The following is a 24,013-nucleotide window of genomic DNA, read 5'->3' as shown; positions in this document are numbered from 1 at the left end:
CAGGCAAAGAAATCAGCAGAAGAGAAGGCCCTGAGGCCTGGTTGACTACAGTGCAGAGAGTGAACAGAGAGACATGGGCCTACGATGAACCTACAGGACCTAGGATGAGCCAAGACCTACAAAGGCATTTTAAGGATTTTGGACTTTAAATTAAAGGCAGTGGGACGTCCATCCTGCTTTTACTTGCTGCTCTCCAAAATGCATCTTAGTTTCCTGCAGAGGCCGTTCCACACAACAGGCCTGGCTTCTAAATGAGCTCATGTAATCTCAAGCTGCCCTCACAGAAGCATAACATCTAAACAAAGGAAGGCACATGCAGTACATGCTCAGCTAGTGAGACTATCCCAAGACCTCAGAAATTAAACAACCTAGTGTGTCGACTTCTTTCAAAACAAAGGGGTCCACACTGGTTGTTTGCCATTGAAAACATATGGTTTACGAAAAGTCCCGATCACCGAGTAAACCAGGTTAAGCCCGAACACCTTTTGGAGGTTGAGTTATCACCCTCCTATAGCTCCTCTTTCTCCTGTTCCCTCTTCCTATACCTTGGCCTTTTATCTTCTCCTTCTGTCTGCTGTCCTGATCTGAGGAACCCCTTCCCTCTACTGTCAGGACTCTGTTATGTCCATAAGAGGAGAGCATTTGACAGTAAACAATGCCTATCTAAGAGCAATGCCCCTCTCCCATACCCCTCATATCTAGAGTTTTGTGCATAGTTAACAGTCCTGGAAGGGTCCTGGTACTGACGGCCCAGGGCGGTGAGCAGCACATTGATAGGATCAGCGCAGAATGCTGTGCTCAAGAAAGTTTCCGAGATCATATTGCAAATAGCTCTTGGCAAGTTTGCAGAGAAAAGCTACAAAACTATCTTGAACTTTTTAAACTAAGAAACACCTGACTCTGATTCTGTGTGATTAGGATATAAGCAGGCCCTGTATTAAAAATGAAAAAGTTTGTCATACTGTAAGTGACATGGTTAAAACTGAAAGTGACTATCATTTTCTTCTTTTGTTTGGAAGTGAGAGGTCCAGTTCTCTTTCAGTTTTTCACCATCACAAATAGTCTTCCCTCTATACACCTCCATAAAATATTGGCATAATCCTAAAGTTTGGATGAACAAAGGCACATCAAACTTTAAACAGCTCTGTCATTTCAAGGTCTCATTAGCTTGGCTGCTTTGCAGACTATTAATGGACCTTGGAGAGCAATAACTCAAATTTAAAACATTTTCAGGCATATGGTGCCACAGGGCAATGACTTGCTTGCTTGAAAGGACTTCTGTGGACCCTTGTGATAATGACAATTGCTTGTTTTCATTCTTCATCCCCCCGCCCCCATCCCTAACACTGCATGTTCATTTCTTAATAAGAGTTCTCTAGAGAGCTTTTACAGTAGAGGGGCTGGCTCAAAGAAATAGATCTGGAAATCAGAAAAGACAAAAAGTGGCTTTGACTTGCGAAGGAAATATTATATACTGAAACATGTCTCTAACCAGGACCCAAGAAATTTAAATTCTGATGTTGGCTTTGCAGCCTTGGACCTTTGGCTTGACTTCTGAGGGTCTTGGTCTGACTCCTTTATTAACGCACCATTTTTGTTTGCTGCTGAAATCTTATGCAGTCTCTGGCTTTTATTTGAAGTGGCCTGACTTTATGTAACTGTGTAAAGGACAGGACTGATTCACGCTTTATGCCTAATAATGCAACAGCTCACAGCTGGAAGGGAGCATCTCTGAGATGGATTTCTACACTATGTGAGCTCAAAGGATACTGTTGGTCACATCTAATAAACTTCCTAAGTCCCAGAAGCCCTTTCAACAGCTTTTGGAGCTTTTTTAAAGAAAGGTTTTTAGTAGTTATTTCTCTCGGTGCCTAATCATTTCCAGGTAGTAGTTTAGACTCATTAAATCTTTGAAGTCACTAACGTGCTATTAAATGCATCACTGCTCTGGTGCGTTGAATGACAGTGAAATGGTGCGTGCTGGTCTGTGTGCCCAGCGCCGTCAGGAAATGGCTTGAGTACCCCTCGACCAAAGCCTTTGTTCAAAAAGAACTGCTTGTTCAGTCGGGGACACTGAGCCTGCTGCTTATTACCCTTTGCTATGTTCTCACGAGGTTCAGGGACACTCGTTTCCATAAATGCAGACAATGAAGCGTGAATCTGGAACGCTTGCTTTCGGTAGTCACCGATTCATGGAGTGGACGCACAGTGGTGCATCACAAGACTGACTTTCAGAAGCTCAAAAGTATGTCCACACTGGTGTTAATGCTTTAAAAAAACGTTTTATTCAAGTGCTGTAGTTCTTCCTTGGCATGACTGTGACTGTTTCTAGCGGTGTGGAGGGGGTGGGGGTAGTTTGAAGTAGGGGCTTCCTGACTCAGAGAAGCACGATGTGTGTGTGTGTGTGTGTGTGTGTTTTGTTTATTCCATTTACAAACACTAACTTGGGAAATTATGATTCAAAATTTAGCATTGTTTTCTGGCTCTCTGGGCAGGTCTGTTTTCTATATAATCGTATCGTATATCACTTTGTCCTTTATATTATGATAAGAATAACATAATATAATAAAAGGATGTGATCTTTTAATTGGGTTAATATAATTCATTGCGGTACTGGCTTTTGGGGATCAGAAAGTTCCCAGTAGCAGGCACCTCATTTCCACACCCTTTGGTTAGCTGGCTACCTTTATGATTCAGAATATTATATCTATTGCGAGCAGGACAAGATGATTTTGGATATGTGGGATACTGAAGTTCCAATGATTCTTCTATTGTGATATGAGATGCGCACTCTCGTATTTTAATAATCTGAAAATATTCTTTGCTGTACTTGCCTCTATTAAATTTGACCATATTAATTAAGCAGTCAGAGCTAATTAAATGTATTGATGTAGATGGGATCAGAGTATAGCCTGATTAATTCTAATCAGGAAGCCCCTGAGATTGAAAGGGCTTGTGTCAATGGATTCCACCACTAACCCTCTGAAGTGGAAAATTCCTAGAGTTTAGTTGACATAGTGACTCCTGTATGAGCCATCTAGATGTGTTCAAGAATTACTGAGGGGCAAAGTACTGAAATTCGAGTTTGTGTTTTATGATAATATTTAACAGATGCTCAGTCAACGTTGGTCAAACGTATACGGCAGTAGGATGAAGAGACTAAAAGCTTGGAATGAAGTCAGTCAGACCAATCTAGGTTTAAATTTAGCTCTTTACAGTCTCTCAGCCTCTCTTTCCTCATCTGTAAAATGGGAGGTACCACCAGATCAGAGGATTAAGTAAGATCATGAAAATTAGGAATTAACACAGTATAGGTCTCAATAGATGATTAAGTGGTGTTTAGGAGCTAGTAGAGTCTAAGGTGGAATAGGGAGGACATGCAGCATGATGGCTAAGTATATAGCCTCTGGAGAGAGTTCTGAAGTGCAAATCCTGGTTCTGTACCTTCCAGCAATGTGATCTTGTGGAGGTTTCTTAAGCTTTCTCAGCTGTATTAGTTTCCTATTGCTGCTGTAACAAATTATCACAAATTGAGTGGCTTAAAACAACACAAATGTATTATCTTACAGTTCTGGAAGTTGAGAAGTCAAAAAAGGGGCTGACTTTTAAATCGAGGTGTTGGCAGGGCTGCTTTCCTTCTGGAAGTTCTAGAGGAGAATCCATTTGCCTTTTCCAGCTTCTAGAGGCTGCCTGAATTCCTTGGTTTTTGGGTGTTTCCTCCATCTTCAAAGTCTCTCTCTTTTCCTTGAAAGGACTCATAATTACATTGGTCCCACCCAGATAATTCAGGATTATCTCCCCATCCCAAGACCCTTAACTTAATCACATCTGAAAAATCTCTTTTGCCAGGTAAAGTAACTTTTCACAACTTCTGAGATAAGATATGGTCATCCTGGGAGGACCATTATTCTATCTACCTCATCAGCCTTGGTTTTCTCATCTATGAAACAGGGTAATATAATATGACCTATTTCAGAGTTAGGATAAGACATAAATAGGATAATTCATGTAAAATGCTTGGTTCAGAGCCTACCAACACATGGTAAGCACTTAATAAATGTTGACTGTTATTGTTATTATTATCCATGAATGATTCTTAGTCCCTTCCTGCTATATAACCCACGCATTCATGCCTCTGCCTCAACAAGATGATTCAGAGGGCCTGCATGATTCAAGACTGAAAAAGAAGGCGCGTTCCCACTATTCTTCCCCCCTCGAATTCTTGGCAACCACCAACTTAGAGCCATGGCTCTCTCCAGAAACAGAGATTTCTTCCCGTCATTCCTTAATTTCAGACAAATTCTCTTCAATGGAAGGGACATAACTAAGAGCCTTATAATTCATAGGAACAGATCCAGAGGCAAGAAATAAGGGCTGCCTGTTTCTTCTCTTTCCATTCTGTACTTCTGTCGTGCCAGTCAACCCTCGTCTCAGGGAAAGAAACATGGTGTGCAAAACACCATTGTTTACCGCCAGGGATCTTGCAGCCATAACTTTTGGCTGCTCATACACTCTGCCTGTTTCTTTTCCATGTGGCCTATTTAATTTTGGCATGTGCATTCATTAACCCCATATACTTGGCTGTGCTTGTATTGGATCGCAATCATCAGAGTCCCTACAATGTCATTGCTGTTTTCTAAGTTGTTTTATATTACATTAGCCTGAGATATTCTCCATTGAGGGAATTTGAGTGGGGGAAGGGAATAAATAGCATGGTATTAGTTAATTTAATATTTAACTATGGGCTAGCTTCTATTCCACTTTTTACTGACATGTTAAACTAGATTGAAGAGTTGTTAAATGTAGGTTTCCTTAAGTTCTCATTTTCAAGGAAAACAAAATCGCTCCTTCTGCAATCTAGAATTCCTGAGATTTATCCTTTAAAAATATTTGTTGTGGCACAAATAAATTTTCAGAGACATATAGAAGAATTAGTAAGGAGGAAAGGGATTTTTAAAGAATTTAGTAAATATTCCCATCCATGGATTGTATTTGGAATTTTGTGTTCTTCTTGTGCTTTGTTATTGGTTCTGAATCCGTAAATACATACTGATGGTCATATTGACATCCTCCCAGCTACCTTTCTTAGCCCTCTTCCACCATTTGCCCTCCCGTCTTCCTTCTCTCAAAAGACAGTCTCCTCATGTGGCCTCTGGAGCATGTCATCCAAATCTGATCTCCCAGAAGGCACGCAAGAGCCATTGTTCTTTCTTTTTCCCAGTCAATCAAAATTGCCATCTCCTCGCTGCATTTATCTCGGCCGGGTATTAAGGAGAAAGCAACTAAATTAATTACACTCAGGTGAACTTCCAATTCTCCTATGGAAATTTGCATTTTTTTGTTTTTTTTTTTAAAGATTGGCACCTGAGCTAACATCTGTTGCCAATCTTCTTTTTTTTCTTCTTCTTTTTCTTCTTCTCCCCAAAGCCCTCCCCATACATTTTTGTATATTCTGGTTGTGAGTGCCTCTGGTTGTGCTATGTGGGACGCCACCTCAGCATGGCCTGACAAGCAGTGCCATGTCTGCGCCTGGGATCCGAACCGGCAGAACCCTGGGCCACGGAAGCGGAGCACGGAACTTAACCACTCGGCCATGGGGCTGGCCCCGAAATTTGCATTTTTAAGGGCATAAAATTAAATTTTTTTCAGCCAGCTTTATTGAGGTATAATTGACAAATAAAACTGTAATATATTTAAAATGTATATATATTTAAAATACACATTGTGAAATGATTCCTACAATCAAGTTAATTAACACATCCATCACTTCACGTAGTTTACCTTTTTTTTTAAACTACAGTCACCATGCTATACATCAGATTCTCAAAAGTTATTCATCATACAACTTTTTTTTCTTTTCCCACTAGACTTGCCTGGTCTTTCTCTCTCAAGCTAAGAACTGCCTGCTTTGTTGTTTGAGTCATATTCTCTAATACACATAGAAATGAGGAAAGTGAATAAAGGGGCAGAGTTAAGGAAAGGAAAAAGAAAGGGCAAGAAAGGAAGGCTAGATCAGAGAAACGGGAAATAAAATGAAAAGAGGAGAGGTGGAAGAAAATGAACGAGGGGAATGGAGAGCATAGGGGCACTTTATGACTTGCAGGTCTTTTTCCTTAGCGAAATTGTAGCACTGCGGGACCCGTTAACTCCATCCTGCCCAGCCCCCTTGACATCCACGAATGCATATCTTCAGTTTTTCCTTAGCCCATTTCAGTGTATGTATGTGGATGATGTCCCACCACACTACCCTTAGGCAATAAAGAGCAGTTCCTTGAGTCTTATTTCATACAATTCCATTTTGGGCTTCCTTAAGAAGCCCAGGGGGCTCTGTTGTCACACATGTCTGATTTTAAACCCTAAATTGGTCACTTGGGCAATTACTTAATCTCTCTGAAGCTCAGTTTCAATGTCAGTAAAAATGGGAATAATAATATCAACGTTATGGTGTCGTTATGAGAACACAATGAGAAAATTCCTGCTTGTACATAGTAAGCCCTTTTGTAAAAAGGTAATCGTTTTAAATAGTGTTGTGACAATTCTTATTCTTATTCATATTATTATTGCTATTTCTTCTCCAAGAAAAAGTCTGATTTTCTTATCCTATTGCAGAGAATAATATGCTTTCCTGCCTCACCCTTTCCCACCTCTCCAAACTCAGCACTCCCCAACCCTAAAAAGTAAAGAATGGAAATTTAAAGCACACAAGCCTCTCTGGCCTACATCTTGATGCTCAATACTCTGTCCTACACTTTTATTCTCTCTCCTTTTCCCAATTCTCCTTAGGGAAATCACACTCCTAGAAGTCCGGATGACAAGTAGCACATGGTCAGAAGCAGCCCCAGTTTTTTTTTTCTCAGCACATTAGAGTTGGACCTATTTCTTTCTGCCACTCTTTTTTTTTTTTTTTATTAATGTTATGATAGATTACAACCTTGTGAGATTTCAGTTGTACATTATTGTTAGTCATGTTGTGGGTACACCTCTTCCCCCTTTGTGCCCTCCCCCCACCCCCCCTTTTCCCTGGTAACCACCGATCAGATCTCCTTGTTAATATGTTAACTTCCACCTATGAGTGGAGTCATATAGAGTTCGTCTTTCTCTGACTGGCTTATTTCGCTTAGCATAATACCCTCGAGGTCCATCCACGTTGCTGCGAATGGGCCAATTTTGTCTTTTTTTATGGCTGAGTAGTATTCCATTGTGTATATATACCATATCTTCTTTATCCAATCATCAGTTTCTGGGCATGTAGGTTGGTTCCACGTCTTGGCTATTGTGAATAATGCTGCGATGAACATAGGGGTGCAAGGGACTCTTGGGATTTCTGATTTCAGGTTCTTAGGATAGATACCCAGTAATGGGATGGCTGGGTCATAGGGTATTTCTATTTTTAACTTTTTGAGAAATCTCCATACTGTTTTCCATAGTGGCTGTACCAGTTTGCACTCCCACCAACAGTGTATGAGGGTTCCTTTTTCTCCACAACCTCTCCAACATTTGTTGCTCTTGGTTTTGGATGTTTTTGCCAGTCTAACAGGTGTAAGGTGATATCTTAGTGTAGTTTTGATTTGCATTTCCCTGATGATTAGCGATGATGAACATCTTTTCATGTGTCTATTGGCCATATTCATATCTTCTTTTGAGAAATGTCTATTCATGTCCTCTGCCCATTTTTTGATCGGGTTGTTTGTTTTTTTGTTGTTAAGCCGTGTGAGTTCTTTGTATATTATGGAGATTAACCCTTTGTCAGATAAGAGGCTTGTAAATATTTTTTCCCAATTAGTGAGCTGTTCTTTTGTTTCAATCCTGTTTTCCCTTGCCTTGAAGAAGCTTTTTAGTTTGATGAAGTCCCATTTGTTTATTCTTTCTATTGTTTCCCTCAACTGAGGAGTTATAGTGTCCGAAAAGATTCTTTTGAAACTGATGTCAAAGAGTGTACTGCCTATATTCTTTTCTAGAAGACTTATTGTTTCAGGCCTAATTTTTAGCTCTTTGATCCATTTTGAGTTTGTTTTGGTGTGTAGTGAAAAAGAATGGTCAATTTTCAATCTTTTGCATGTGGCTGTCCAGTTTTCCCAGCACCATTTGTTGAAGAGACTTTCTTTTCTCCGTTGTAGGCCCTCTGCTCCTTTGTCGAAGATTAGCTGTCCATAGATGTGTGGTTTTATCTCTGGGCTTTCAATTCTGTTCCATTGATCTGTGGACCTGTTTTTGTACCAGTACCATGCTATTTTGATCACTGTAGCTTTGTAGTATGTTTTGAAATCGGGGATTGTGATTCCGCCGGCTTTGTTTTTCTTGCTCAGGATTGCTTTAGCAATTCGCGGTCTTTTGTTGCCCCATATGAATTTTAGGATTCTTTGTTCAATTTGTGTGAAGAATGTTCTTGGGATTCTTATTGGGATAGCATTGAATCTGTAGATTGCTTTAGGTAGTATGGACATTTTAACTATGTTTATTCTTCCAATCCATGTGCATGGAATGTCTTTCCATCTCTTTATGTCGTCGTCAATTTCTTTCAAGAAAGTCTTGTAGTTTTCATTGCATAGATCCTTCACTTCCTTGGTTAAGTTTATCCCAAGGTATTTTATTCTTTTCGTTGTGATTATGAATGGGATTGAGTTCTTGAGTTCTTTTTCTGTTACTTCATTGTTAGTGTATAGAAATGCTACTGATTTATGTATGTTGATTTTATACCCTGCTACTTTGCTGTAGTTGTTGATTATTTCTAATAATTTTTCTATGGATTCTTTGGGGTTTTCTATGTATAAGATCATGTCGTCTGCAAACAGCGAGAGTTTTACTTCTTCATTACCTATTTGGATTCCTTTTATTTCTTTTTCCTGCCGAATTGCTCTGGCCAAAACCTCCAGTACTATGTTGAATAGGAGTGGTGAAAGTGGGCACCCTTGTCTTGTTCCTGTCCTCAGAGGGATGGCTTTCAGTTTTTGTCCGTTGAGTATGATGTTGGCTGTGGGTTTGTCAAATATGGCCTTTATTATGTTGAGGTACTTTCCTTCTATACCCATTTTATTGAGGGTTTTTATCATAAATGGGTGTTGGATCTTGTCGAATGCTTTCTCTGCATCTATTGAGATGATCATGTGGTTTTTGTTTTTCATTTTGTTCATGTAGTGTATCACGTTGATTGACTTGCAGATGTTGAACCATCCCTGTGTCCCTGGTATAAATCCCACTTGATCATGGTGTATAATCTTTTTGATGTATTGCTGTATTCCGTTTGCCAGAATTTTGTTGAGGATTTTTGCATCTATGTTCGTCAGTGATATCGGCCTGTAGTTCTCCTTTCTGTTGTCCTTGTCAGGTTTGGGGATCAGAGTGATGTTGGCTTCATAGAATGTGTTAGGGAGTACTCCATCTTCCTCGATTTTCTGGAATAGTTTGAGAAGAATAGGTATTAAGTCTTCTTTGAATGTTTGGTAGAATTCTCCAGAGAAGCCATCTGGTCCTGGACTCTTATTTTTGGGGAGGTTTTTGATTACCGTCTCTATTTCCTTACTTGTGATTGGCCTATTCAGATTCTCCATTTCTTCCTGATTCAGTTTGGGGAGGTTGTAGGAGTCTAGGAAGTTGTCCATTTCTTCCAGGTTGTTCAATTTGTTGGCATATAGTTTTTCATAGTATTCTCTTATGATCCCTTGTATTTCATTGGTATCTGTTGTGATTTCTCCTCTCTCATTCCTAATTTTATTTATTTGAGATTTCTCTCTTCTTTTCCTGGTGAGTCTGGCTAAAGGTTTGTCGATATTGTTAATTTTTTCAAAGAACCAACTCTTTATTTCATTGATCCTTTCTACTGTCTTTTTTGTTTCAATATCGTTTATTTCTGCTCTTATTTTTATTATTTCCCTCCTTCTACTGACTCTGGGCTTTGTTTGTTCTTCTTTTTCTAGTTCTGTTAGGTGTCGTTTGAGGTTGCTTACGTGAGCTTTTTCTTGTTTAGTGAGGTGAGCCTGTATTGTGATGAATTTCCCTCTTAGGACTGCTTTTGCTGCATCCCAAATGATTTGGTATGTCGTGTTCTCATTTTCATTTGTCTCCAGATAATATTTGATTTCTTCTTTAATTTCTTCAATAATCCATTGTTTGTTCAGAAGCGTGTTGTTTAGTCTCCAAATTTTTGCACCTTTCTCTGCTTTTTTCTTGTGGTTGATTTCTAGTTTCATAGCATTATGATCAGAAAAGATGCTTGATATTATTTCAACTCTCTTGTATTTATTGATGCTTGCTTTGTTTCCCAAAATATGGTCAATCCTTGAGAATGTTCCATGTGCACTTGAGAAGAATGTGTAACCTACTGTTTTTGGATGAAGTGTTCTATATATATCTATTAAGTCCATCTGGTCTAATTTTTCATTTAATTCTATTATTTCCTTGTTGATTTTCTGTCTGGATGTTCTGTCCATTGGTGTTAATGGTGTGTTGAGGTCCCCTACTATTATTGTATTGTTGTTGATGTCTTCTTTTAGTTCTGTTAAGAGTTGCTTTACAAATTTTCGTGCTCCTGTGTTGGGTGCGTATATATTTATAAGTGTTATGTCTTCTTGGTGGAGAGTCCCTTTTATCATTATATACTGTCCCTCTTTGTCTTTCTTTATCTGTTTTGCTTTGAAGTCTACCTTGTCTGATATTAGTATAGCGACACCTGCTTTCTTTTGTTCATTATTAGCTTGGAGTATTGTTCTCCATCCCTTCACTCTGAGTCTGTGTTTGTCTTTGGGGCTGAGGTGTGTTTCCTGGAGGCAGCATATTGTTGGGTCTTGTTCTTTGATCCATCCTGCCACTCTGTGTCTTTTGATTGGGGAGTTCAATCCATTTACATTTAGAGTGATTATTGAGATGTGGGGGCCTACCACTACCATTTTATGTCTTGTTTTCCGGTTTTCTTCAATTTCCTTTGTTTGTCGTCCCATGGTTTAATCTGTTCTGATGAAGAGCTGCTACTCTCCGTTGTTGTCCTTTTACTTATCTCCTCTGCTCTTGGTTTTGTAGCCCCTTTCCTTTTTTCGATTTTTCAGGAATGAGGGTTTTCCTGAGGATTTCCTGAAGAGGAGGTTTTGTGGCAATGAACTCCCTTAATTTTTGTTTATCTGGGAAAGATTTTATTTCTCCATCGTATTTGAAGGATATTTTCGCTGGGTAGAGAATTCTCGGCTGTAGGTTTTTGTCCTTCAGATTTTTGAATATATCATTCCACTCTCTTCTAGCCTGTAAAGTTTCTGCTGAGAAATCTGCTGATAGCCTGATGGGGGTTCCTTTGTAGGTTAGTTTCTTTTGCCTGGCTGTCCTTAGCATTTTCTCCTTGTCGTTGACTTTTGCTAGCTTCACTACTATATGCCATGGGGTTGGTCTTCTTGCATTGATAAAGTTTGGAGATCCATTGGCTTCTGTCACCTGAAGATCCATCTCTCTCACCAGATTTGGGAAGTTCTCAGCCATTATTTCTTTGAGTAGGCTTTCTGCCCCTTTCTCCTTCTCTTCTCCCTCTGGTATACCTATAATCCTTACGTTGCATCTCCTAATTGTGTCTGATAATTCTCGGAGAGTTTCTTCATTTCTTTTTAGTCTTACTTCTCTCTCCTCCTCTGCCTGCAGCATTTCTATATTCCCATCTTCCAAATTGCTAATTCTTTCCTCCATATTATTGGCCCTACTGTTCAGTGCATCTAGATTTTTCTTAATCTCCTCTATTGTGTTCTTCGTTTCCAGTATTTCTGTTTGGTTCTTCTTTATCGTATCAAACTCTTTTGTGACATAGCTCCTGAACTCGTTGAGTTGTCTATCTGAATTCTCTCTTAACTCATTTAGTATTTTAATGATGGCTGTTTTGAAGTCATCGTCATTTAGGTTATATATTTCATTTTCTTTGGGATTGTTGTCTGTGTATTTGTTATTTTCCTTCTGTTCTGGAGATTTAATGTATTTTTTCATATTGCTTGATGTTGTAGATTTGTGCCTCCGCATAGAGATAGAGATTAGTTGCTCCTTCCACTTGTTTCTGCTCGTGTGGTGGGGGAGCAGCTGTTTATACTGCACCAACCAGGAACCCTATCTGCAGTTGCTAACTGGGCCTGGGCCCCTCCTTGTAGTCACAGTGGTCCTTTAGATTCCCTCTTCTGCTGTGGAGGCTGTCATGGAGGGGCTTCAGGCTGCTGGTGCCTACTGTTACAGCCCACCTAGACATGCTCCCTCCTTGGGGTCTGCAACGGTGTTATGGGCTTTTCCAGCGGCCAGGGGTAGGATCACTTATATTTGCCTCTCTGTCACTGTCGGCACCCACAAAATCTCACTTGTCCACTATGGGTCGCAGCAGAGCTATTGGCATCTTCTACAGTCTGTGGTTAGCTCACCTAGCTATGCTACTTTTGTCCTGGGGTCTTCCAGCCTTGTGGCTGCCGGATGGGTGCTCTCTACTAGTGCTGTGCAGAGGCTTTCGCTGAGGCTGCTGTAAGCCTGTAGGGTTTTCCCCTAGGCTATGGAGCCGGGTCGCTGGAACTCCACCCAGCCCCAGTCCTGTTCCCCAGGAACTCGGGGAGCCCTTTGCCCTGACTGGGGGATAGCCAGAGATCCTGATTTCAGTGGTAGCTGGTCAGCTGCTGCCCTGCCTGATATTCTCCTCTCCAGGACCCTCCCGGTGTTGTGGATGCTGGGCGTGGCCCCTCCACTAATGGCAGACAGAGAGTTTTGTCTGCTGCCCAGGCGGAACCCTGGAACTTCCCCTCCAGGGTGCGGAGCCGGCCTCTGGAACTCCACCCAGCCCCAGTCCTCTCCGAGATCTCTGGCAATCCCTTGCCCGGCCGTGCAGGCAGTGGCAGCCAGAGGGCCACCACGCCCTCTGTGATTCTCTCTGGGACCCTCCAGATGCCGTGGACACCAGGCGGGATCTCCCCACCAATGGCGGGGCGAGACTCTCCCCGCAGGTTCAGGTGTGTAACTCTAGAGTTTCCCTCTGCATTTAGGAGTAATTACAGGGGGTTTAGGTAGGGTTCTGGTCACCTGTTTCCACCATTGCTCCTCTGGTGTGTGCTCGCTCCTGCCCTAGGTGTGTGTTGATCTTCTGGGGGCATCCGTTGGAAGAAAGCTGCTTGCAGGTACTAGGCTGTTCGGTCGGGGTCAGAGAGTTTTCACCTATCTCCACCTCCTCCCGGAGGGAAGTCCGTCTGCCTTCCGATGTATAGTCGTGTGGATCTCTCAGATGTCCTGAGATGCTATCTGGATATCCTTTGTTAAGTGATGAGTGTCCAAATAATTGTAGACTCGAAGGGGGAGAGACAAAGAGGACTACTCACGGCGCCATCTTGGATCTTCTCCCTCTGCCACTCTTTTTAAGATCTTCCAAAATGAAAGATGAGTTAGAATCATTTCAAGGGCCAGGAATCACAATGGTGCTCTTCGAAAGAAAACTCTTTCGATTTCCCAGGTGCGAGTTTCTGCCTGACACATGAATGCCTGAGTCAGTATATCCAGGCACTCTGGTTTCCACCGCATGAGGAGCCCGTCCCTGCCTTCTCCCCATCATTGCTGCTCCACTTCAACATCTTTCCTGTTTTCCTGGCCTTAGGAGGCCACCGCAAGCCTTCTGGCCCTCTCCACTGGGTAGTTGCTCTGTAGATGCGTCCTCTGGGACTAGTTGCTGCCTTTCTCTAATAGTCAGTGCTGTCTATAAAATGAGTCTACCTTTGATTCCTACCAAATGCTGGCCCTCTTCCCCTAAACCAGCCCATGCAAGCAACTGTAATTCCTTTATTTGTGTATTTGTGTACACGAACATTTTGGTAGGGTGAGGGTACATACCTGCTATCAAGTCATTAGGAGGGTTTAACCCTTAAAAGAAATTATAGACTGGACAGCCTTGCACTGATTAATCAGTTAACACATTCTGTCAAGTCACAGACTCTTTACTGAGAAGTTAAACGTAACTTAGCCACTTGAACAAAATTTAGAATTACCCTCTTTAAAGTTTCCCAACATACTTTCTTTCATAAATGTTTATGTATATATATGGTATAATCCTACTATAATGAGATAAGTGGGGCTCAAAAATGCAGTTTGCAAAATTTAGGGTCATCTTCTTGCAAGATTAATGAAAAATCATCAGTCTTCTAATTATGGGGGGGAGGGAGCTTTTCATTTATTTGTTTTCATTTTTTAGATATATGGGAAAAAGAAACAGACCTATGCTTATGAACATGACATCTTACACTGAATCGAGAAAGTTCCAAATGACGGAAAGACAGTCATTTCCTAACACTCGCTCCCTGGAAGTTAAGAATTTAGCAATCCCAGCAGGAAGACAAGGAAACCTCTCTCTCCAGTGTTAGGGTCCGCCATAGTTTCACCATGACCACGTGGGCCTATATATGTAACATTACTGCTCTTGAGAAATACCGGTGTGCCCATGCACACACACACAACCATTGTCCCAAAGGCACCTCATATCGGATAAAATGTGGTTCTCTGAAAACTCCTAGGTCCTAGTGCAGGGCTGGAGGCAGCAGTACAGACAACTCGCCCATTATGTAATCTCCCCTGGAGACCCTTGGGGTCCTTTTGATCAAGCTCTTCAGCAGGGCTCTCCAGTCCTTCAGAGACATTCTAATAACTTTGAACCTCACATGACAGAGTCCAAATTTTGATCATCTTCCTTCCAAAAGTTTCCTTTTTACCCAGGCCAAGGTGCTCCCAGCCTTGCTCTGCAATCTTTAAGCCCTTACTAATAGGAAGGGGGAGGCCAGGGCTATGGAGCAGGAGCCTTCACCTCATACCAAGCCAAATGAAACCAAACAAAACCAAACGTCCTTAAACATTGTGTGTGCTCTTACCCCAGAACAGCAGGTTCCTTCCTGACTTGAAAGTACCACTGGCAGTAGTTCTTCCCTGAATAAAAATGGCTTTCTCACTTTTTAATAGCATTTTCTATTTCTTAAAGTTTGCCTCATTAGGTACACATATCAATGTATATATATGTTTATGTATATTTACATTCCCCAAAGAATTATTTAGCTTCTCCCTTGGCTCAAAGTACATTTTAAAGTGGGTCTTACAAGCTAGAGAAACATAGTACAAAGCAGCATAAGAATTCCAACCTAATGTTGTGCAAATATGTTCACGGTCAAACTCAACTAGCATCTTATTTCTAGCTCAAACCTGGCTGTGTATCAGGAGCACCTATGGTGCTTTTAAAAAGCACAAATGCGGGCCAGCCCCGTGGCAAAGTGGTTAAATTTGGTGCACTCTGCTTCAGCAGCCCAGGTTCATGGATTTGGATCCTGGGCATGGACCTACACCACTCCACTCATCAGCCACACACAAAACAGAAGAAGACTGGCACAGATATTAGCTCTGGGCTAATCTTCCTCAAGCAAAAAAGAGGAAGATTGGCAACAGATGTTAGCCCAGTGTGAATTTCCCTCAGGAAAAAAAAAAAGCACACATACACACACAAAAAAGCCCAGATTCAGTAGGTCGTGGTATTTGCATTTTTGGTAAGGTCTCCAGGCTAGTGTGACGAGCAGCCACAGCTGCAGAGACTATGGTGGATACTTTCAAAGGAAAACCAAAACCCTGCTAAGATATTCAGCTGATCGTTCTACTAAACTAGTGAACTCACACCGCTCCCCACCAAAACAAGGCACAAGTTCCAAGAGCAGAGGATGACGTTCAAAGTAAAAGTCAGAAACCCATAAAGACCCTTTATTTTAGTAACAGCATTTTCCTACTTTCAGGGCCTTATCTAGGTAAAGGACTAGGAAGTAAAAGCAAATGCAGTTATACTTTGCCTCAGGAAAGAGATCTGAATCCTTTCTTGTTATATTGCCAAAGGTTAGGACCACAATGTAAATCTGAGAAAGTCATATCAGAGGCCTCTTTCATTAACAGAAATGGAAACAGGCATTTATATGCCACCAATAAATCAATTAAAGGAGGAAAGGAGCTTGAAATGGCCTTCCTTGCAGTTATTAACTGTGGGGATTGGAGCAGTAGGTGATTGCTGAACCCGGCAACTTCATGTCATCCACCTGGAGCAAGATGGAGGAACATAAAGCATGGGAACAGTCTCACCACAGCAAACACAAAGTCTGCACATCCTAAGTGTTTACTAAAGTGGAGCAGAAGCAAAGCAGAGCCAGACGTCTCTAAAAACATTGTCGGCTTTTGTGGATTTAAAATGTGACAGTGTGAATCAATGTGTGAGCTGGTGTGTTGATCTGTGTCTGTGTTTACATAAATCTGGACGCTGGGAATTATTTTAATCTCCATGTTATTTCCAGTATAACAATGTTTTAAAATAGGAGGATTCCAGGGGCTGGCCTGGTGGCGCAGCGGTTAAGTGTGCACGTTCTGCTTTGGCGGCCCGGGGTTCGCCGATTCGGATCCCGGGTGTGGACGTGGCACCACTTGACAGGCCATGCTGTGGTAGGCATCCTACATATAAAGAAGAGGAGGATGGGTATGGATATTAGCTCAGGGTCAGTCTTCCTCAACAAAAACAGAGGGATTGGCAGCAGTTAGCTCAGGGCTAATCTTCCTCAAAAAAATAAAATAAAATAAAATAGGAGGATTCCATTAAGAAGGAACATACAGGGGCTGGCCCCGTGGCCGAGTGGTTAAGTTTGCACGCTCCGCTGCAGGCGGCCCAGTGTTTCGTTGGTTCGAATCCTGGGCGCGGACATGGCACTGCTCATTAAACCACGCTGAGGCAGCGTCCCACATGCCACAACTAGAAGGACCCACAACGAAGAATATACAACTATGTACTGAGGGGCTTTGGGGAGAAAAAGGAAAAAATAAAATCTTTAAAAAAAAAAAAAGAAGGAACATACAAAGGAGTTTCCCCGTGAAATCTGAGAGAGCTGTGTGGAACCTTCCTCTCCATTCTCTTTTTGACCTATTAATCACCAAGTTCTATCAACTTCTTTTCAGTTTACCAGTTTTGGAAAATCTTAATTTGTCTTGAACAGTGACAGCTGGAATAAGTCTATGGGCAATTAGAACCCGTTCTAGCCTACGAATTTAAAAATCAAAAGCAAAAAAAATGGATTCAATTTCCTGCCCTGCCAGGAAATACTTTGTTTTGGGGCAGCCAGTTTACCTGCGTGAGTCGCAAGTACTTCAGCTATAATTTGGGAATTATCTCCCAGACTCCCTCACACGGTTATAGGGAAAAAAGCATTTTATAATCTTCGAGAAAGTTATACAAATGTAAGACACCATTAGTTTAAGCTTCTACCTTAAAAACTTCTTGTAAGTCATGTGTAACAGAAATGTGTATTTATTATGGATGATGTTGGACTAAAGATGTGTCATGAAAGAATTAGCTTGAGGATGTGATATTTCGATGTGGACTTATTCTCACTATGTCAAGATACAATTCGCATTTCTCCTAACACTTTGTGTCCTGCATTTGGATTTGTTGTTTATTTCTTGCTGGTCCCCAAACTTTTCCACTGTTGTTTCTTGCCTCTCCCATGTATAGTAACAAAGAGTTACAGCCTCTTTGTCCAGTTTTCAGGCTTCTTCTAGTGAAGACCCTGAAAGAAGGGTGACTTGGTGAACTTACCTCCCGCGAACTCATCATGGCCATGAAGGCAGCAGAATGTTTCTCAATATGTGTGAAGTGCTGTGGGAGAGCAAAAGCGGAGGTCCTCTCTGTCATTCTCTGTGTGGCCTACAAATCACCAAGTCCTATTGAATGTGTCCTAAATCTCTCTCAAATTGATCCTTTAGCATAAGACAAAATATTCTCACTCCTGAATCACAGAAGTATCCAGTAAACTGGACTCTTTCCTTAATCACGTGCTCCCATTCCCTACCTTCCTGCCTGCCCAAATCTTTCCTCTGTGCAACATGGTGGAATAATCTTGCCAAAACCTAAATCTGTAGACATCAATTCCCTACTTAAACCTTGGGTGGCACCCAGTCTCCTGTAAGGAAACCCTGTAGTCTCTAGACATGACAAATAAGGCTTTCCAAATCTGATGCCTGTTCATCTCTCCGGCATCTCCACTCACACTTGTACTCAGGAATACCGAACTATTCCTAGTTCCCAAATGCACCATATACCCTTTTTAAAGCTCCATGCTTTTTTCATGATTCCCTCTAACTGTAATTGCCCTTCCTCTGATCATTTCTGTCTAGAAAAGTCTTATTCATCCCTTAAAACTCTATTCCAGAGTCACCCTTTATTGCCTTTTTCAGATCTTCCCAGAAATAAACTGCAATATCTAGCCAACCATGTTTTCATCATTGTACATATCACACCAAATTATAATTATTTGTTAGAATAATTTGTTTCCTCTTCTAGACTGTGAGCTTCTTAAGGACAAAGATCATGTCTTATTCATCTTTGGATCTCAAGGAATTAGCAGAGTGTCTGACAAATTATAGCTACTTATAAATATTTCTTAAATAAAGGAATGGATGGATTCTTATATGTGAAAACAACACACACCCTGTGTAATTCGTGGGAGTGAACTGTAGAAAAAGAAATGTTTTACGGGGCTCATCAACTATTTATCACTGTTAGTTTTTATGCTTTTGACTTTTATGTAATCTTTCATGTAATGCAAATTCTAAGGTTGTAAGCCTCTCATCTACATGAAGGAGCAACAGAAACTGACCATATTAGGCCAGTTGGTGAACCACATACCTTGTGACATTAATATTATCACAGATGGGTTATTTTCCCCTTCATCTCCTCCATGTGACTTTGAGCAGCTGTTGTTAGACTGAAATTTATGAAAAGCAGAGCTGCTTGACAATTTCAGAAGCAAAGTTACACCCTGTACAAGCGCTCCCTCCTTCCCCTAGTGAAAGTTTTGCTCTTCTTTCTCTCTAAAGCAGTGAAAATGTTATTAGGCATGATGTATCTCCAGTCCCACTGATCAGAGTTAAATTGGAAATGAAGGAGCCCACGGTAGTGCTCCTTGCTTATTTGATTCATGAGCTTACTTTGTCCATGAGTCCCTCTGTTGAATCAGTGTGAGCTGTAAACTGGCATGCCCCCCTTTTTACTGTTACGGCTCGGATCAATGGGTAATAAATGAGTATTCTCAATTTTATCTAACAGTGCTGCTTCCCAGGAAACTCTGGGGGTAAAATGAACAGGGTGTAATTGTTCCTTTTATATTTATAATTATATTCCATGCTTTCTATTAGTGCACACCACTGAGTTTTTCCTTCTTTTCTTCATAAGATACACATTTTACTTAGAAGTGAAAATTAATACCTATTGTGTAACTAGTGATGGTTCTTTTATGAGTTAATTAACCCCAAATGCTGATGGAATAGACCAAAAGGTGACATCAGTGTAGTTTGCATCTATTTCAACTTCTGTTTCCACAAGACAAGATTTTGCTTTAAAGTGTATGGTCCTAGATTATAATGGATATAAATTAGTTTCTCTCATTTCAAATCATCTCTGAAACTAGTACAATTTGAGTTTCACTCTTCAATGAGTCAGTTTTGGGAAATATACTGAAAGTCTATTTCATGGAAAGCAAAATTATCTTTTTTTAAAAAATATTTTATATTTATTTTTCCTTTTTCTCCCCAAAGCCCCCTGGTACATAGTTGTATATTTTTAGTTGTGGGTCCTTCTAGTTGTGGCATGTGGGATGCCGCCTCAGCATGGCTTGATGAGCGGTTTCACGTCTGCACCCCGGATCCGAATCCTGGGCCACTGAAGCAGAGCATGTGAACTTAACCACTCGGCCGTGGGGCCAGCCCCATTAGCTCTTATCTTTTTTTTCCTCTCTCTTTCGTATTTTTTCTGTTTCATTCATTTGTTCAATAAATAGTAACTGGACACAGCATTTGTTGATTGGATTCTGCTGGGCACTGTGAAGAATTTAAAATTTTTGAAGTTACTGCCCTCAAAAACCCTACAGAGAGACACACAAAAAGTTAACTAGAAAAAGAGATGTCACAAACAGTACCAAATGAGTAGCACAGGCAGTAAGCACTGCGAGTTCAGAAGCCAGTCTTTACCTCCCTGACATTTTCAATCAGAGCTTTCCAGCCTGTCACCCTTTGTGATTTATTTTTAATGGTTCTTTTCATCTCCCTCCAACATGTAGACAGATGGCAGGAACATATCACTGGTTCGATCCCCTATCTCTTTATTGCCTCAACTCTACTTCCAAGCTCTTGAAATAAAAATTGGAAGCTATATCCAGACTATTTTGTGAATGTCAGATTATTATCTACCTACTTCCACTGGAGTAAAGGAGATGGGGTTACGTGAATCAGGAAGAGCATGTTTTTCTCCAGATCTGTATGTATCAATCATACCTGAATATTTAAAATGTTATAAAAAGAAAGTATTTGACCATGTTCAACAGTGAATTGTTACCAAACTGAGAAAGTTTTGTTAATAACACTGCTCCTTTCCAATTATTATTTAGGGCTGACACTGGTTATATTATACCCATTGTGAATGGGTACACGCTGCTCTCAACTCTGTAAACCAAGGCTGTTCCATACCCTTCTTTCCCTTTCTGGTAGTAGACATATAATGCTTGACTCATGGAAGCCACTGGTGAGGTTGTTTGACCAGTTTGACTGGCATCACATTGGTTTTCACCACCAACTTTTTCTTTTGCCCTGGGATGAATCATTTGTATATAGCCCTATTACCTCTTGAGCAGTCTTCTGCAAACAGGTCTATTAAATTAACCCCCAGGTAATCAACCTCTCTCACATTCACATATCTTTCTTTCCGCTTCTATGGCTATAATTACCTCATTGTGTTTTCATTGCTTTCATGCACTTGTATTATCCCCCCCACAAGAGTGTAAGCACCTTGAGGGTGGGAAGTGGAACTTGATCACTGTTGTATACCCAGAGTGTAGTTTGGTTCCTGGAGTATAGAATTTGCACTCAATAAAGAATGCTCAATGCTCAGCATCAAGAGAAAAGCATAGCAGGCTATGAAGGCTCAAAGGAGAGGTACAAAACCCAGCCAATGATAGAGAGTTAGGGAGAATTTCAGAGGAAGATACACCTAAACTGAGACCTGAAGGGTAATTGCAAGTTGGGTAGGCATAGGAGAGGACAATCCAACAAAAAAAATAGCATGGACAAAGACCTATATATGAGAAAGAGCAAGGTCCATTGAAAGGCAAAAAGATCAGCTATGCCTTATGTTACCATGCCTGAGAATCAAAACATAGTGGTATACACTATGTGTGTATGCGTATGTGTGTATGAGAGAGGAAACTTTAGTTTTTAATAGTTTAATTAGATATAATAAAACATCAATTCCATCAACCTATAAAACCCTTAATATTTAGACCAAAGACCTCTATTGGGCTAAACAACCTTTCCATTAACTTTCTCATTGTTTTCTTTTTCCTCATGTCAAATTTTAGTTTTTTTAAAATATTTTTTATTCTCTTTTTTAATTGTTGGCATTTTCATAGTGTTTTTTAAATAGTTCCACTGCAGACAATAGTATGGTTAAGTGGAAAGATGTGAACCTACCCACCTTGCATGAAACTATTATGTGTAGAAGAACTGTTGCACTCCACTTAGAAAAGAACATTGACAAAATGTCCTGCTTCTAAATTGAGGTTTGGGGTGCACAAGGGACAACTTGTGGCAGAATGTGGTGGAAGACATCCTGGTCTTGGAGTGCAAACAGCAGCGCCATTCACTTTCCTAAGTCCATGAGACTCTCAATCTCATCATTTGGTTGAATGGGATCCATAATACCTGCTCCATATTCTTTATAGCTATTCCCAAAATTTAAGGGGAAACTATATGTGCAATGAATCACGTAACAGATGGTAGACAGTTGTATTCAGTTATAGCACAAGGTCCTCTGCTATTATAGTTATTTTTATATTAGAAAATAAAAATTTTATTCCCCCTCCAACAACTAAAACAGCGTTGTCTATGGAAAAACATGGACGGCAATTTAAAAGCTACACTTTTTAAATACACGTTTTTAAATAGTTTGTCGCTATGTTTGTGGCATAACCACAGCAAGTATGTTTACAGAGAAATGGCCTTGTCTCACTGACATGAGGATAATACACACTGTAACCATTTTGTCTCATAGAATGATTGAAGATAGTGGGAAAAGAGGCAATACCATGGCAGAAAGAAGACAGCTGTTTGCGGAGATGAGTAAGTATGGAACTTTCAAGGAATACCTTACAGTTTCACTTGAATACTCATGGAAAGGCTGGAAGTAACCACTGAATTCTTACCTAATTCCTATGGCATTTGTACTTTTCCTTAAAATCCTAAATTTCTTACATAAGATGTACATTTGGGCATTTTTTCCTCCTATTAGGTAAGAGTTAAATTAGTCAGTGAATCATTTATAATTTGTTACTAGACTGTATATTTTATATGAAGGAAAAAGTTTCATGGACCTAAGTATGTCCACATATACACATGTATCTATGTATACACACATGGACGCTTGATAAACACTATAGGTAGTGTTGGTATTGACACAGTGCACTCAACTTTAGAGTCTGTGTTCATGTCCCTACACTGTCACTGTGTCTGGCATATTATAGGCACTAGACAAGCTTTGTGAAAGGAATCATTGAATGTCTGACCTGAAAAATGATATCATATGTTCATGTGGGAAAGAGGAGTCCAGCATGACTATCAGACCAAACTATAAGCATCATTTGAACTTCATGCAGGACGGGAGAAGCTGTTCTACAAGCCAGTTTCTGAAAAGTGAAAAAGAAAACAAAAGTTAAAAAGAGCATGGAGGTGACCTGCTATACAAGGGAAGCCAAATCAAGACTGTATTTACTGACTCCAGTGGAGAATCCGTTAAATAATGGCTATTGATTTATGTAAATGCATGGTTGCTGTGTAAGTAATTGGTTGGTAGTGTCTTCCTTGTAGACCGTTTTTCTTATTCATAAGGAAGAAGAACTTGACGTGGAGGGGAACACATCTCATATTAAATGTTATAAAGAAAAAAGTACGATTCTCTTATTGTCTTTTTGTCTCTCCTTCCCTGCATAAGGAGTGAGGATGAGCAGAAGTGAGTTGTAAGCCTTTTTCCCTGAGAAAGCAGGCGACAAAATTAGGTTTCTACTGAAGATTGGAGCTGATTGGCAAGAATGAGGGTCAGAGCAGATAAAGGAAAGTCCCAGATAATAAGATTCATATTTTCCTTTATCATTTCCCAATAATCTGAAGGCACCAAGGCAGTGTTAGAACTAACAAAGAGGAAAGAAAATTAAAATTGATGTGGGGAATCTCAATCGTGCTCCCTGCTTTTGCCACTTTTAGAAACATGTCTAAAGTGTCTATGAGAGTTTCAGCCATGACCTCCCAATTTCCTAGGCCATGTTTGTGACTATGTCTTCACTTCTGGCATGGCCAGTCACCTGGAGTTGTGACCTTTGTTGATACAAATCTAACACCAAGGAACCTAGTTACTGCCTGCCCGTCTAAACGAAATCTAAAGCAGTACAGTATCCTCCCATACCGTAGATTCTTAGACTGAAAAGGCAAGACCCACATACATCATGGGCCAGAAACAGAAAAAAATATTAATATTAAACCTAAAAAAGCAATAAAGTCTTGGGGTAAATCTTTGAATTTCTCACATTAAAGACTATATCAGCCAATGCACTATAAGAATTATAAAAGTGTGCTTATTTAATGATTTTGTAAACATTTATTTGAGTTTAAATACGTTATCCCAGTTCCTTTTGCAGCTGATACAGTGCTTGGCACAAATACATATGTCACAAATGTCTTCTGAATTAAGCAAGATCAACACAAGTTTTATAGCCATAGAAACAGAACAGATCTCAATTTTTCAAGTGAGAGAAACTTAAGAAACTTGTGCATTCATTTCCCAAATTGTAACTTTATCTTTTCATGGAAACCTCTCAAGGATGTCATGTGCTTTCCTAAGTCATTTTATGAGTTCTCCTGATTAATGATTAGAATAGTTAAGCAAGACACACAAATATGTATCTTTCTTCCTTGGGTGTGCTACATAATA

General features: G+C 40.4%; 1 protein-coding gene across 1 annotated transcript in view; it reads left to right on the top strand.

Moving 5' to 3' along the window:
• The window catches only part of DTNA (dystrobrevin alpha), a 164,052-nt gene that overhangs the window by 23,922 nt on the left and 116,117 nt on the right, over positions 1–24,013 (top strand). The window contains exon 2 of the mRNA XM_046671167.1: positions 22,085–22,152. Within this exon, the coding sequence (XP_046527123.1) occupies positions 22,085–22,152 (68 nt within the window). The remainder of the gene's footprint in view (positions 1–22,084; positions 22,153–24,013) is intronic.

This window comes from Equus quagga, chromosome 9 (genome assembly GCF_021613505.1).
Source record: "Equus quagga isolate Etosha38 chromosome 9, UCLA_HA_Equagga_1.0, whole genome shotgun sequence".
Lineage (NCBI taxonomy): Eukaryota > Metazoa > Chordata > Mammalia > Perissodactyla > Equidae > Equus > Equus quagga.
The sequence above is the reverse complement of the archived record's forward strand: the minus strand, read 5'-3'. Positions and strand labels throughout refer to the sequence as shown.